Raw genomic sequence first — 12,873 nt, forward strand, 5'->3', positions numbered from 1 at the left:
GTGGCTATAATTGTATGGTGCACCTGCATGCATTCCCTAAGTAGCTACCATACAGTAGAAGCATGTTTGTCTATAGTCCATGACCCTGGGCCTCAGCTGATTGCATAGTCCTCTGACACTGGACTGTTTGAGCCACACCTGCTACAGGGCCGGCCCCAGGTCACACCGGTGTCTCCCTCTACCTCTGCAAATAGACCCAGGCGCGGCCGGAGTTACGTAAGTGACGGCTTTGTCGAGTGGTTTGATTAATGAGCACAGGAGGTAGAGAGGCGTGACGTCTGTTTATGACAGATCACTGCCTTTGCAACATATATGAGTTTACATTCTTAGAAAGAAGGGGCATGGTATGTAGGTCTGCTGTATCAAGCACAGGGCATTGGAGAGGTGAAGTGCTTTCAGTTACATATTTATCATGTACAGTTTTTATTCCGATTGGTTAAAATACTCTTGACATTTATGATTGTGTTTTATAAGCTATATGATGTTTAAGTCATTCTATGTTTGTATGTTGAGAGGTCCAATCCACTCCTCAGCCCCACATGGGAGTGGCCTCATGATATGTGTGTTATATAAAAACACATCTGACCATAGCCAGTGCTTATCATCTGTAACTTTTGTCCACATTTTCTAAACCTGCCCACACCCAGTGATTGTAGATAGGACTTTGCTGAACAATATCAGTGTTGGTATGAATAGCACAGACACTTTTAATTACCAAACATTTTTATATTATTTTAATAATAACTCTGGTAGACATTATCTGTATTAAATACATTTGCATTCCAGTTATTTCCAGAGTAATATAAGATCACAGATCAAATAGACTTAAATGTGACTTAAGGACTTATGTTAATGCCAAGGCAAATAGAATCTGAGACAACTATTATTTACACAAGATACAAAAATATATTTCACAAAAAGACAGATAAATTTACAAATGTGTAGCACTATAAAATTACAAATATATTTCTAATATAAAAGCCATATTAAATAATCTTCCAGGTCAAGTTTTGGATGAGGAAGTGTATGTCTTCTAACAATAAAGGATCCAGTGACTCTTTTATTAAGTCCAAGTCTTTTCCAGTTGAAGGAGTCCAAACCCTCACACATTGTCCATGTTGTTTCTACCGTGCTAATTTAGAGCCATCTTCTGCCCTCTCTCCTCAGGTGGTCTGCCGTGTGCAGAGGACTAAGTCAAGGAAAATACCAGCTAAACTCTTCACACAGTCCCTGTCCGTTGGCAGTTGCCGTGCCATCCAGCTGTTTCCTGTTGGGTGGGTTCCAGATGTGTGCTATAGCCAGGGTACAGACGTCCACTTCCTCGTCCCTCACGGCTCACAGTGTCACATGCCTAAAAAAAGGACAGGGACAGACAGTGCTGGTTAGAGCGGGACTCCTTGGCTCCTGGGTTGCTGGTTCTATTCTCAGAAAGGTTTGGTCTCCACTGAGGGGGACATCGTAAACACTGGTGGCCCTAATAAACGCGCCTTTCTACGGGACTAGCGGGGTCTGGCCGACTGCCTGCCTGACTGGCCCATTCACTGTCTGGGATTTTACACAGGATGGAGCTGAAAGAAGATCATTGAGCAAACGGCGAAGGAAAACACATAACAGAGAAGCAGCAGAGGAGGAAAACAGAAAACACGGAAACTTTTGAACTCCCACTTCTAACATTTACAGTTTGTTACATTCCTCACACTCCTCGCACTTTTGCCTTATCAGTGGTGTAGTGATGGGCAAAACAGGTTTACAATGAGTTCTATGTAATATACATCAGAAAACATAATGTCCTCCTCATGTAATCATAACTATCGTAGGAAAACTTGGTCCACACAACTCAAATGCAACATATTTTTTTAATTTACAGCTCATTAACTTTTGAAAATAATCAAATTAATACATTTTGGAGTTCAGTGGCCTAACTTTTCTTTACTTTACTTTCTTTAGGATGGAAGGTGTGTGTCCTTCTCCTCTCTTATTCTCTAAACCTACTCATTGTTTAGCCCCAATTAAGACCTATTCTGATCCTTGCAGTTTAGTCCTGATCAAACTATTGCCATGTTGTACTACAAGTATCACCTAGCAATCTACTGAGTCCTGTTACAAGTGGGTATACAATCAGAATGTCTTTGATAAAACACTCAAAGCAGTCATTTACATTAACATGGCACGCTAGTACTGGAGAACTTTATGAGTGCTCAACAGCAGCTCATTAACAGTGGTGAAAGAAAGGGCAAATGGGCCAGGGTACTTCATAAGAGCTACTGCAGTTTAAAAGCTCATAGGCACTTACTTTCTAATGTCCTGTCCAGATCAGCAATGAAGTCCTCCAGCTCTTTAGTGTCTCCAAGTTTAGCTACAAAGAAGAAAAACTATTAATTATCAAGCAAAGAAGGGAGAAAGTGTACATTATTTTTATTTTTGTGTCTTACGTTTTGGTGACATAAGGGTGGGTGAGGTGGGGTTGGAGGGGAGCCCCGTGGGTGAGTTGAGCCTCTCGTCACTGAAGCTGAAACTGTTTCTGTTGAGCGATTCTGCACCTGATGCAGACAAAAACAAACAAATTAGCTTCTATGTTGAAATGTTGGATCTGTGTCAGAGAGTAACTTAAGTGTATAATTTTATGCATTCTCCTGTAATGACAGCCTTCCACTTTCTCACTGTCAGGCACGCGGTTGTAGTAGACACAAATATGCATACACAGTACACACAGTAGCAAGGGTTTTGGGACAAGACTCTATAGTGCCTTTTTGAATAGAGGTCTAGACTTTGCATTGAAAGCTGTATCCATAAGTAATCATCTCATAAATCATCCCAAGTGACAGTGATATAATGGTTTAAGGAACTACTTAGATCATGTTACTCTAGTGAACGCTTTAGGGATTTTATTCTCATTCTTAAACCAACAATGTTTTTTTTTTCTTATGTACATATACATTTATATAGTTATGCCTTATTTGAGACCTTTGCTATTTTTGCTACTTATATTGAATTTATTACTATTTATATTTTTGCTCTTTGTTGTCCAACATTCTAGTCTTATAATGGATAAATATAAATATACAATGCTTCTACATTAAAAAAAAAAACATCTCCAAGAGTCAACCAAAAATAATTTGATGTTGATATTTGAACAGATTCTTGTTGCCTGTCAATCACCTATCTTGATGGTCCATTCTGGACTTGTAAATGTTTTGGATAACCACCAAAGTGAACTCATATGCCAATCACTTAAACTGCCCCCATCCTTCTGACTCCTGTCCCATACATCCTCTTCTTTAACAAGACCCTTTTAACGGAGTGGCTAACGGTCTGTCCATCCATCACACAGAAGCACAATAGTGTCACTGAGTGAGACAATCCCCTGTTCAGAGGACTGCCATGGAGAAGACACAGCCCTCATAGGAATCTGATCCCATTGGCAAATCAACCACTTGTTAGTGCAATTAATGCCAATTCCAAGACTGTTCCTGGGGTTTTAAGACCATATAGTGGACAAACTACCTGCTAGGTACTGGTGGTAAATTTTTAAACTGCATTGGTAAACATTGCCAGGACAGACTTCAAGTTATTATGTAACTTCAAAGTAGTGGCTCAAGCTAAAAACGGCATGAAATGGTATTTGCATTATGTGTCTGAATTCCTTTGCGGTATATCTAAATGTAGTTGAGTGCTTTTCCTTGATGTTCTTTTGCTTTTTTTCCACACTGCTCATAATTGCTCACATTTCCTTCCTTGCCAACTTACAAATAAGATAAATAAGAGAGGATTTTCAGTATGCTTAAATTAAGTTAAAGCAACACCTTTGTTCAAATGCCGGAGGGGAAAGTTATAAATAAAATACCACATAGCAAAAAAAAAAAAAATCTGTCCAGAGGTGCAGCTTCATATGCTTTCAGCCAAATCTCTACACGCCTGTGAAGATCATCTTTTTCTTGGATGCGCCACATTACAAGTCAGCACAGCTCCAAATCTCAAATGTTACAAAATGCAAACCATGCAGGCATAAATGAGGCAGACTCTTGAGTAACTGACACCTAGAGGTAAGAATAGCATTGGCATGTGATTGGATGGGACCACACTAAAAAGTATAGGCTCACATGCGCCTGATCTCCGTTCTGGAGGCTGTCAAACTTTATTGCTGTAATCTGACACTGGGATGGCTTCGTATAGCGATGCTTGGTATTCAGGCGCTAAAATGAATGGAATATTTAATGTACTGTTTAGTAACAAATATATAGTTCCAAAAGTGTTAATTTGTCTTAATATCAAGACCTTAATGTAGACTTTTATGATATCATGTATAATCACGATGTAGAGAAATATGAGATAAAATTAAATTACAATAGACAGTACAGAAGAAATAATACTATAGAATACTCTTCGCGCTTTACGCACACCGATGGCCTTGCGCTAAGTGGCACGTTCGCTGTCTTTCCCACTGCAAATCGTTAACACCCATCTCAACTGTCAAGTGTGGTAAACAGATACACCGTAATCTATACATTGTTTCCATTTGTTAGGGCTTACTTTCTGAGTCACTGATGCCACTGTCACTGACACTCGCGCTGCTCCTTCTCTTCATGGTCTTCAGGTGCTCATCATACCTGAAGTGACGCTTCTCAATAGGCGACGTAAAATCTTCAATGACAGCGTCAAACTCACCGAGGACGTCGTCAAGATCCTCCTCACTGACAAATTTTGCTGCAAAACAATTCACACAGTTTGTTTTTTCCAACGTGGTTCGTGCGTAAAGTTGTTATCCATAGCATATTATATATATGTATTACATTATATTATAAATCCCTGTTTACCTTGGCTCTTCAGCTTTGGAGACTTCATGTTTCCAGTGATTTTATCCAATACAATCTTCCCTTTATTAATAGTCCAACCGTGTCCTTTCAGCGCTCTACACTCATTCAAGACTCGAACTAACCATCCTCTGGCTTCTGGCGCTTTTAACGACCTCTGGGCTCAGCGGGGGCGGTGACGGGAGCAGGGAGAGGACCAGGGGGGAGTGACCAATAAAAGTGTTCCCCGGTTGAAGTTACACTGCGCTGACGTCGCCCCCTCTTAAAAAAGTGTGTTTGTAAACAACTTGTGTGTCACTTGCCAGGCAGGGGTGTAATACACGGATATTTTTAATGCGATGGCTCAGTTCGTTTTGTATTTTATCTCTGGGCAGATCATGACAGAAGCAGGTCATAGACTCATATACAGGAAGACAGCGGGCGGCCACTACAGTTTGTGTCAGAGCCATAAGCCAACATACAGTTTTACCTGCTCGTTGAATCCGCTATATGACACTGGAGGAAGCTATAGAATTTGATCTCCTCCGGTACTCACTGTGCATAGGTTACTCTGGGCCATGTGGACCATACCTGAAATACTCTCGGCCTCTTTATGCAATAACCGAAAAAGTCTTAAAATACTAAACATGAAAACTTAAAATGTAAATAGACAGAAGAATTTATGTTCAAAGTGTATTTCCTCCTTCTCAAAACTTTTGAAACAGAATATTACTTTATTCCCATAAGCATATAAGCCATAATAAGTACGCTACAAAATAAATAAGACTACTAATATTGTACAACGCGTTGCTTTTTTAATTTTTTATCTTAGTAAACAAGGTTTTTAGATAAACTTTAGATAACTCAACAAGTCAATAATACTATCTGAACGGTCTTGACAGATGCTGTTGATTAATCTTATAGTGCCCCCCTGTGGTACACTATGAAAATTAACAATAAAGCATTCCTCAAAATCAGTGACCTTAAACTACAGTCCATCTCTATCCAATAATACCTATTATCATACACTACATTCTTGGAGTCTATACACTGATGCCAACAGCTGCCAGAGCAGAGTCCTCCTAAAGCCGTCTGGCGGCTGGACGGCCAATAAAACTATTCCAGAGCCCATCTATCTTCATGGATAAGTAGTGTGGACTCCAGTCACGCTGAGATTTTCACACCTCCACTGCCTAGTTCAACATGATCAGCAAATGGATAAACATGCCATGTGTTTGCAGCTGCACGTGTCTGTTGACTCTTGCACCCTTGGGTGCTCTTAACAGTGGCTCTGGCATCGGCTGAGGTGCTAAAAGTGACGCCTTCAGGACACCCTGAGAAGCTATCACTTCACATACTTTGAGTATTTGAGTTGACTTTCTATTTAGCATTTTACATTCATACATAATTTAGCCAGGAACTAAATTTCAATTATATTTATTGAGAAAATTAATTACAAAGTCCTCACATATTTACATATATTGGTATTCATTTTTTGTAAAAAATATATATATTTTATATATAGACATACTAACAATACTGATATTCATAACCTTGTGTGTTTTTGTACAGAGATGCAGTACATTCCTTTTTTAAAAGACAAACTTGCAGTGACAGATCATTTATGTTGCCATAAAGTTTCTCATGAGACAGCTTATTTTACAACATGATGAGTTCTGCATATGGCATAGTAGAGCTATACATATGTCCTCTTAAATGACTACAGCTATGTTAACGCAGCATGTCATATTGCATAATTAAGATTTATTGCACTTATGTTATGTCCACATGACTTCTTCGTCCTTAAAATAAGTTTTAGCATCAAATGTCTTCTCTCTCAGTTATTATAATGCATGCACAGTGTTATGCCTATTCATTTTGTTTTGTATTGAGGAGAACTTTAAAAATGCAGGGACAGTCAAAATAAACATTATCTGTTAGTGATGTTACTGTTACGTAATGTTGTTGTGTATACTACCTGAATAAAGTTTGTTTTCAAACAAACATTACGTATCCTTTTGTATGTGCATGTATTTGTCAGAGTCACTCAAAGTCACAGCCCAGAAGTTCAATCCTCATAGTGATGGTGTTCTTCCAACTTTTGGGGATTATTCTGATAAAGCGTGAGAAAATGGGTGGATAGATGTAGTTTCTCACATGGTCAGAGTTGTTTGTGTTTGCAATAAAGGTCTGTGGAGAGGAGACAGAGAAGCATTGCACGTTCAACCATCTTTTATATAGATTTCACTGATTGAAATAAAGCATTAAAGTGTAACGTACCTTGGATAAGATGGCCTCATCATCTGTGTAGTCAGTCCAGTGAAGTCCATCGCTGCTGTACTGCAGAGAAAAGGAGATCACATACATCTCTTTCCCCAGAGCCTTGGCTCCCTGTGTTACAAGGCCTGTGATCTTCTTTATCTGAGGCAGCTCCACCTGGAGCCATTGGTGCAGGTCATTTGTCTGTAGGCAACAGGAATGAGCATTTTGTAAATCTTAGGATATTCCTTTAATTGTATTATAATTTTTTTTATTTAAACATTACCATGGCCTGCCATGCGTTGATGGTTCCTTGTTTGTTGAGACGTGCAAAAGAAGGTTTCCATGGTCCACCGTACCAGCTGCTAGCTGTGGAGCTAGCTGATATCTGATGGTCCTTTATCTGTCTACTTTCCATCCCCAAAGGCACAGAGCAACCTTAGGCCACACATTTAATACACATGTTAAAAAGAAAGTACTTGAAATATTTTTGTGTAGTTATTTTATCTGTGTGACTTAACACATTTAACATTGTTACCATCAAGCTCACAGCCGTAGAACTCCATGCGCACTGTGGGTTTGTCATACCACTCAACTGGGTGGAGCCGAATGAACCGACCAATTACAGGTGGAAAGAAGGTATTGGTCTTGGTCTCATAAGCTTCCTGGTTCCCAATAAAAATCTATTGAAGAGTGTGGGCTACTTAGGTTTGTTTTGTATGTGAATTTGAAGTTTATTTTCGCTGTTTGTACCTTTCTGACACTCTTGCTGTCACCCTTGTAGAATGTCCACTTCCGTCTGTCATGACTGTATGAAATGGCATACTTTTTGACATATTGTGAATAAAACATCTGTTTGGCCCCTTGGGTGGATATCTGACTTATCACCACAGGGCGCTGGAAGTCAACCTGGGAGAGAACGCATGTAAAAATGAAAACAAAACTGCTGTGCGAAGTACTTTTTCCCAAGTATTTTTCCCCAAAAGCACACCTGAATCCAACTGTTGTCTTCATCAGTGCTCCATGCATTATATTTTCCTGCATTGTTCAGTCTGGCAAGATGTGGTTTCCAGTACCCTTTAAAACAACATACAAATATAATATCAGTAAAATTATGTTTGTAATCATCAGAGATTTTATGATGGTTAGCCCTGATGACATAAATGTTTTGTACCTCTGGAGTTTTTAGCTGTCATCTGAACGTCTGTCACACTGCCTGACTCCAGTCCAAATGGATGGTTGCAATCTAAAAACAGAATCAACAGCAAAAGTTCTGTGAAACAAAAAACATCTAATAAAAAACAATAAATAAGTTCTGTTTAAATATTTTACCATCATCCAAAACGAGGAAGAGAGTTTGCATGCCCTTTAGTTGGACACTCCCAACCTCAGTCTCCAGTTGCCATAGCCCTGGCTTAGATGGGATCATTTCTAAAGTAGCAAAGCTTCCTAAAATAAAATTAATACTACATAAAAATACAAATACAAAAGTCCATTGCAAAAATAACAATAGACGTATTCATCAGACATACGGAAATCTAGGGGTACCTGGCAATAGTGGGTAAACGGCCTGTTTATAACTTTTGATTTTCTTGTGAAAAAAGGTTTGACCATGAAAATGAACACTCTGGAAGTCTTTTGGAGAGCCCATGTTGATTAGATGCCAGCGAACCAGCTGATTGGTGTACATCCTTAGGCCCTTAAGGCTGTGAATAATGCCATTGATTGCTAAAATAACAGAACAATAAAATATGTAGTCATATTTCTGTACTCCTCAGTAGTTTGATTTTTAAGTCACTCACTGTGGAACTGTAGGTTTTCTTTCAGAGCCATGGTCAAACTCTTCCTTCGTGTTTTTCTTTGAATTTTTTGTAGATTCTCCTCAAAGTACCAGCTCTGAGACTCATCAAAAGTCATGAAAAGCAGTGTGAACTCCCATGTGTTTGTCACTAATTTATTAAGGGTCCCTTCACGGCACACCAACAGGGGTCCGATCAGACCAGACTGGATGTCCCTCTCCTAAAAGACAACAATGATCTCTTTATTATATATTTACAAAAATTACTCTTTAACTAACTGAAAGTAATACTTACAGGATTAACACCAGAATAGTAAGCCCAAGTCCTGCAGTCGGACTCGCCCTTTGCTGGGCCGACTGTGGGAGGGACAGTCCATAAATAAGTAAAGCTTTTGCCGGGTTGGACCTCATTGTCATACTTATGCCAATATTTAGAGCCATCTTCATAGTTTAACCCCTCAGTCTGTTTAGTGTAAACAACCCCATTGGGATGTAAAGAGTAAGGGCGGCTAGCATTGTTTCTAAACACAATCTAAACACAAGACAGACACCAGAATTAATTAGTGTAAACAAAATTCATTAGTGTGAAACATTTAGGATTTTGTCTTACCACAATATCCTGTCCGACCTCTGCCTTGACAAGAGGTCCAAGAATTCCCAAGTGCTCATCTATCTCTCCTCGGATGTCTGGTATAGTGAAGGTGCTGTCAATGTATTCTCGGAAAACCACTTTTTTAAACTTTGTCTCACGGCTATTTAATTCTGATCTCTCTTGTCTCCTGTAATAAAATACAACAATGAATTAACTGACTTTTAAGCTCATTTACGCACATTACATAACAAAATATACAGTTGTCATTTTGCACTGAGTCAGTTCCATACATCTTTGCCATTAGTGTATCAATACTTTGCAGCTAATGTCATCAACATTCCCTGAGGGTGTGATGCTAACTTTGAGCACTGCTCTATCTGAAGCTTGTTAGACTTTAATCTGAGCTTTATTTTAGCACAGTTTTTCAGTTGGTTACTCTAATTTTTTTGTTGAAAACAAAACAATTAAACAGGATCATAAACACTTGTACTTATCACAGACTCCTAAAAATGTGCTGTTAAATCCAAACCAAAATTTTTCTTTGAGACATTTTCTTCAGATATTATTAAAATTTATTGGGTTGTGTTTGTGCATTGTGACCCCATGGTAACTGGTGAACATCCGCCAATACACATATATGTAGAACACCTCCAGCACAATGTCACTACAAAGTATCAATAGACTATAGTACAATGCAAATATGTATATAGTTGTTTTATACCATGGAGTCAGACAGTCTTTATAAATCCTATAAGCCATAAAGATCATACAAAACCATGGCTAACTTTCAGAAAAAAATAAACTCAGAAATACCAAAATACCTTGACCATAACTAAAATGTATAAATGCCATGTTATATAAACACAACTCTTACCTGCGCCCATAGCCAGCGTAGTCCCACTCCACCTCTTCAGCTGCGATAAAATATAACTTACTATTCTTTCCCATATTTTTTAGGTAATATTTGGTGGCATCATCCAGGGTAAAATGTTTCATGTTTTCATTGCTACTGTAGGGGTCTTTATAGGACACATACTCATACTCCTCCTCTCTAACGTTTTTGAGTTCATCCAAGTCCAGGTGGTCCGGTTCATCCCCAGGTATGTACAGTTCGTAGTCACTGAAGTCTGATCTGGGCACACCTATCACTATGGGGTTGTTGATGAGATCATCTTCATCAGACATTGGTTTGGGTGAGACTGGTCTCGACCCCCTTGGAGACATCCCAGGGTTAAATCCACGAGGGGAGAAGAGTGGACCGCTCTGAGCTTGAGGCACATAGTCTTTCCTTTTTTTGGTCTTCATACCTTGTCCTTTATGTGGCCAGTGTCGCACGGTTACCTTTTTAACAGTTTTTTTGGGGGGCACTGGTTTACTGATGTATTTGACAATGTGATCAGGGATTTCCATTGGGACAGTTTCGTGTTTTATGTCATAAGTCCAATTTTGTGCAGGATTTTTAATTGGTTTACTTTTAATGGCTTCTCTGGCGTTTTCTTGAAGGTAAATAACAATTTCCTCACTGCTTACAGAGGCACCTAATTCTTCAGAGCTACGCACAATATAAGAATTACTTTTAGATGGTTTTGTTTCAGTTGAGACATTTTTCACAAGGGTTGTATTTCCATCTGCCCAGGTCTTGTTCTCTGTCATGTCAAAATTGATTTCCATAGATGCATTTAGTTTGAAAGAATCACCAGTTGTATTCTGAGTTTTTGAGACATTAGAGTAACTTTCAATTGATTCTGTAGAGTCTGCTGCACTTACAAATGCAATTTCAATCTCAGATGAGTTCAAAAAAGTTTGATTTGCTGAGTTTTCAAAAGCAGTTTCCAAAAACATAGAAGCATTTTGTAAATTTGTTGCATCAAGAGACAAATTTGAGGTTCCTAAACTGGATGGCACTGGTTCAAAGTCAGTGTTGTCATTGCTCCCATTATTGAGAAGTTCTTCCTCTGTGATTTCCAGGGTAACAGAGCTGTTCAGCAAATTAACTGCATGCTGAGAGAAACTGCCAGTTTTGTTCATTAATGACGTGTGATTGGTTAAACTGTCCATATCAAGGGAAGAATTAAAAGTTGTAATATTTTCTGTAACAATATCTGTATTATTCACAGTCACAGTAGAATTTATTAAAGTGGAATTTGTTGAAGTGGTCAATTCCTTAGAGACATTTGGAGTTGTGCTTTCTGCTGTATCCTCAAACAATTTAGAAGCAATGGCACTTTTAGTATAATTTAACTGATGTTGGTGCCCCCTAGTGGAGTTGTCACTAGTCCCTGTCAAATTCAAATAAGCACTTCTACTGACATCTTCCGAGGTATTATCCAATGTGATATTATATTCTGTCTTCTGTGGCCCGGTTGAGGCATTCTCAATGTTCACATTATGATCGTATTCATCAGTGTGGGAGTTATCAGGTGTATCGTAGGAGAATATGTCCCCTCTTGTAAAAATCTCCTCTGAACTATCTGCCACAAAATCACTCAGATAAGTCACGTTTATCATGTATAATTTTCTTACATCTGAAGAGGGGTCACTGTTGGTGTTGATTACATTTGCAATCGAGAGTGGTCTGGTCTCATTCGTGATCTCAGAGTTATTGTCAAAAACAGTGAGATTTGAACTATCTATTTCCAAACTGTTGTGTCCAATTGACAAGATCTCTGTGTCACTGTGTCCCCTTGTATTTTCTTCAACCTTCTCAGTAATATTAGCCTCTGCACTAGTGTCTGTTTTAATTGTAACATTTTTTCCTTTTGTACTTAGTGTATCTGCATCTCCATCTGGCATATCCACTGTGTCATAGTCCAGAACAGACTCCAAATCCAGTTGTTCCATATCTGTAGACTGGTTTTTCAAAGACCTTATGCCCAATTCCGCGGCAAATATCTCTGTGTATTCATCTACTTCTACAGTTTTTTCTTTCTCCTTTTTCTCCTGATCCTTCTTCTTCTTCTCTTCCTGCTCTGTCTGGATCACGTCCAAACTGTCAGGTTTCCACTCTGTGAATTTAATTGTATCTCCCTCTTCTTCGTCCAACTCTAAGTCTCGGAAGCACCCCACATCTTGGAACTTGACGCGGACACCCTTAGTGCTTTCATGGGTGCTAAGAGATGCCAGGAGCCATATACCTAGAAATCAGACCAAGATTAATAAGTCTATCAGTTGACACAAATTATTTCATTAGCTCTTTTAAGTGAGAACACATGGGGTCTGGAGCTTATCCCTGTTATAAACGAGAAAAAAGTGCTGGCTATGCAGGCTATTGTGTGTATGTGTAATCCCTCGCTGTTATGGCTAGTATAGAGTCATAATTCTACTGCTGTGAACATTTTAATTGTGATTACAATTATTGCTCCTGTCTATTACAAAAGATGTGTCATTGAAAAAAACATTAAATTTTTTTAATATTTTGGGATTCAACATGTAAA

At 38.8% G+C, this 12,873-nt stretch overlaps 2 protein-coding genes across 2 annotated transcripts; both read right to left on the reverse strand.

The window, feature by feature from the left end:
• Positions 1 to 719: 719 nt before the first annotated feature.
• On the reverse strand, positions 720 to 4,971 carry rgcc (regulator of cell cycle). The gene is made up of 5 exons (XM_020936330.2): positions 4,815 to 4,971; positions 4,531 to 4,704; positions 2,433 to 2,540; positions 2,294 to 2,356; positions 720 to 1,351 (listed from the first exon to the last, which is right to left on the reverse strand). Exons 1-5 carry the CDS (start codon positions 4,840 to 4,842, stop codon positions 1,344 to 1,346), a joined length of 381 nt encoding a protein of 126 aa, XP_020791989.2. The 5' UTR covers positions 4,843 to 4,971; the 3' UTR covers positions 720 to 1,343.
• Positions 4,972 to 6,211: 1,240 nt separating this feature from the next.
• f5 (coagulation factor V) lies at positions 6,212 to 12,577 on the reverse strand (the record flags this gene model as incomplete). The annotated part of the gene is made up of 13 exons (XM_055156864.1): positions 6,212 to 6,980; positions 7,071 to 7,253; positions 7,336 to 7,487; positions 7,588 to 7,732; positions 7,803 to 7,958; positions 8,041 to 8,126; positions 8,224 to 8,295; positions 8,382 to 8,498; positions 8,598 to 8,777; positions 8,852 to 9,068; positions 9,143 to 9,379; positions 9,458 to 9,626; positions 10,314 to 12,577. Coding segments are annotated over 13 exons (4,125 nt in total), but the record flags the coding sequence as incomplete, so codon positions are not given.
• Between the last annotated feature and the right edge of the window lie 296 nt (positions 12,578 to 12,873).

Source organism: Boleophthalmus pectinirostris, unplaced genomic scaffold, assembly GCF_026225935.1.
Source record: "Boleophthalmus pectinirostris isolate CB_2022bp ecotype Guang Dong unplaced genomic scaffold, ASM2622593v1 HiC_scaffold_202, whole genome shotgun sequence".
In the NCBI taxonomy this organism is placed as follows: domain Eukaryota; kingdom Metazoa; phylum Chordata; class Actinopteri; order Gobiiformes; family Gobiidae; genus Boleophthalmus; species Boleophthalmus pectinirostris.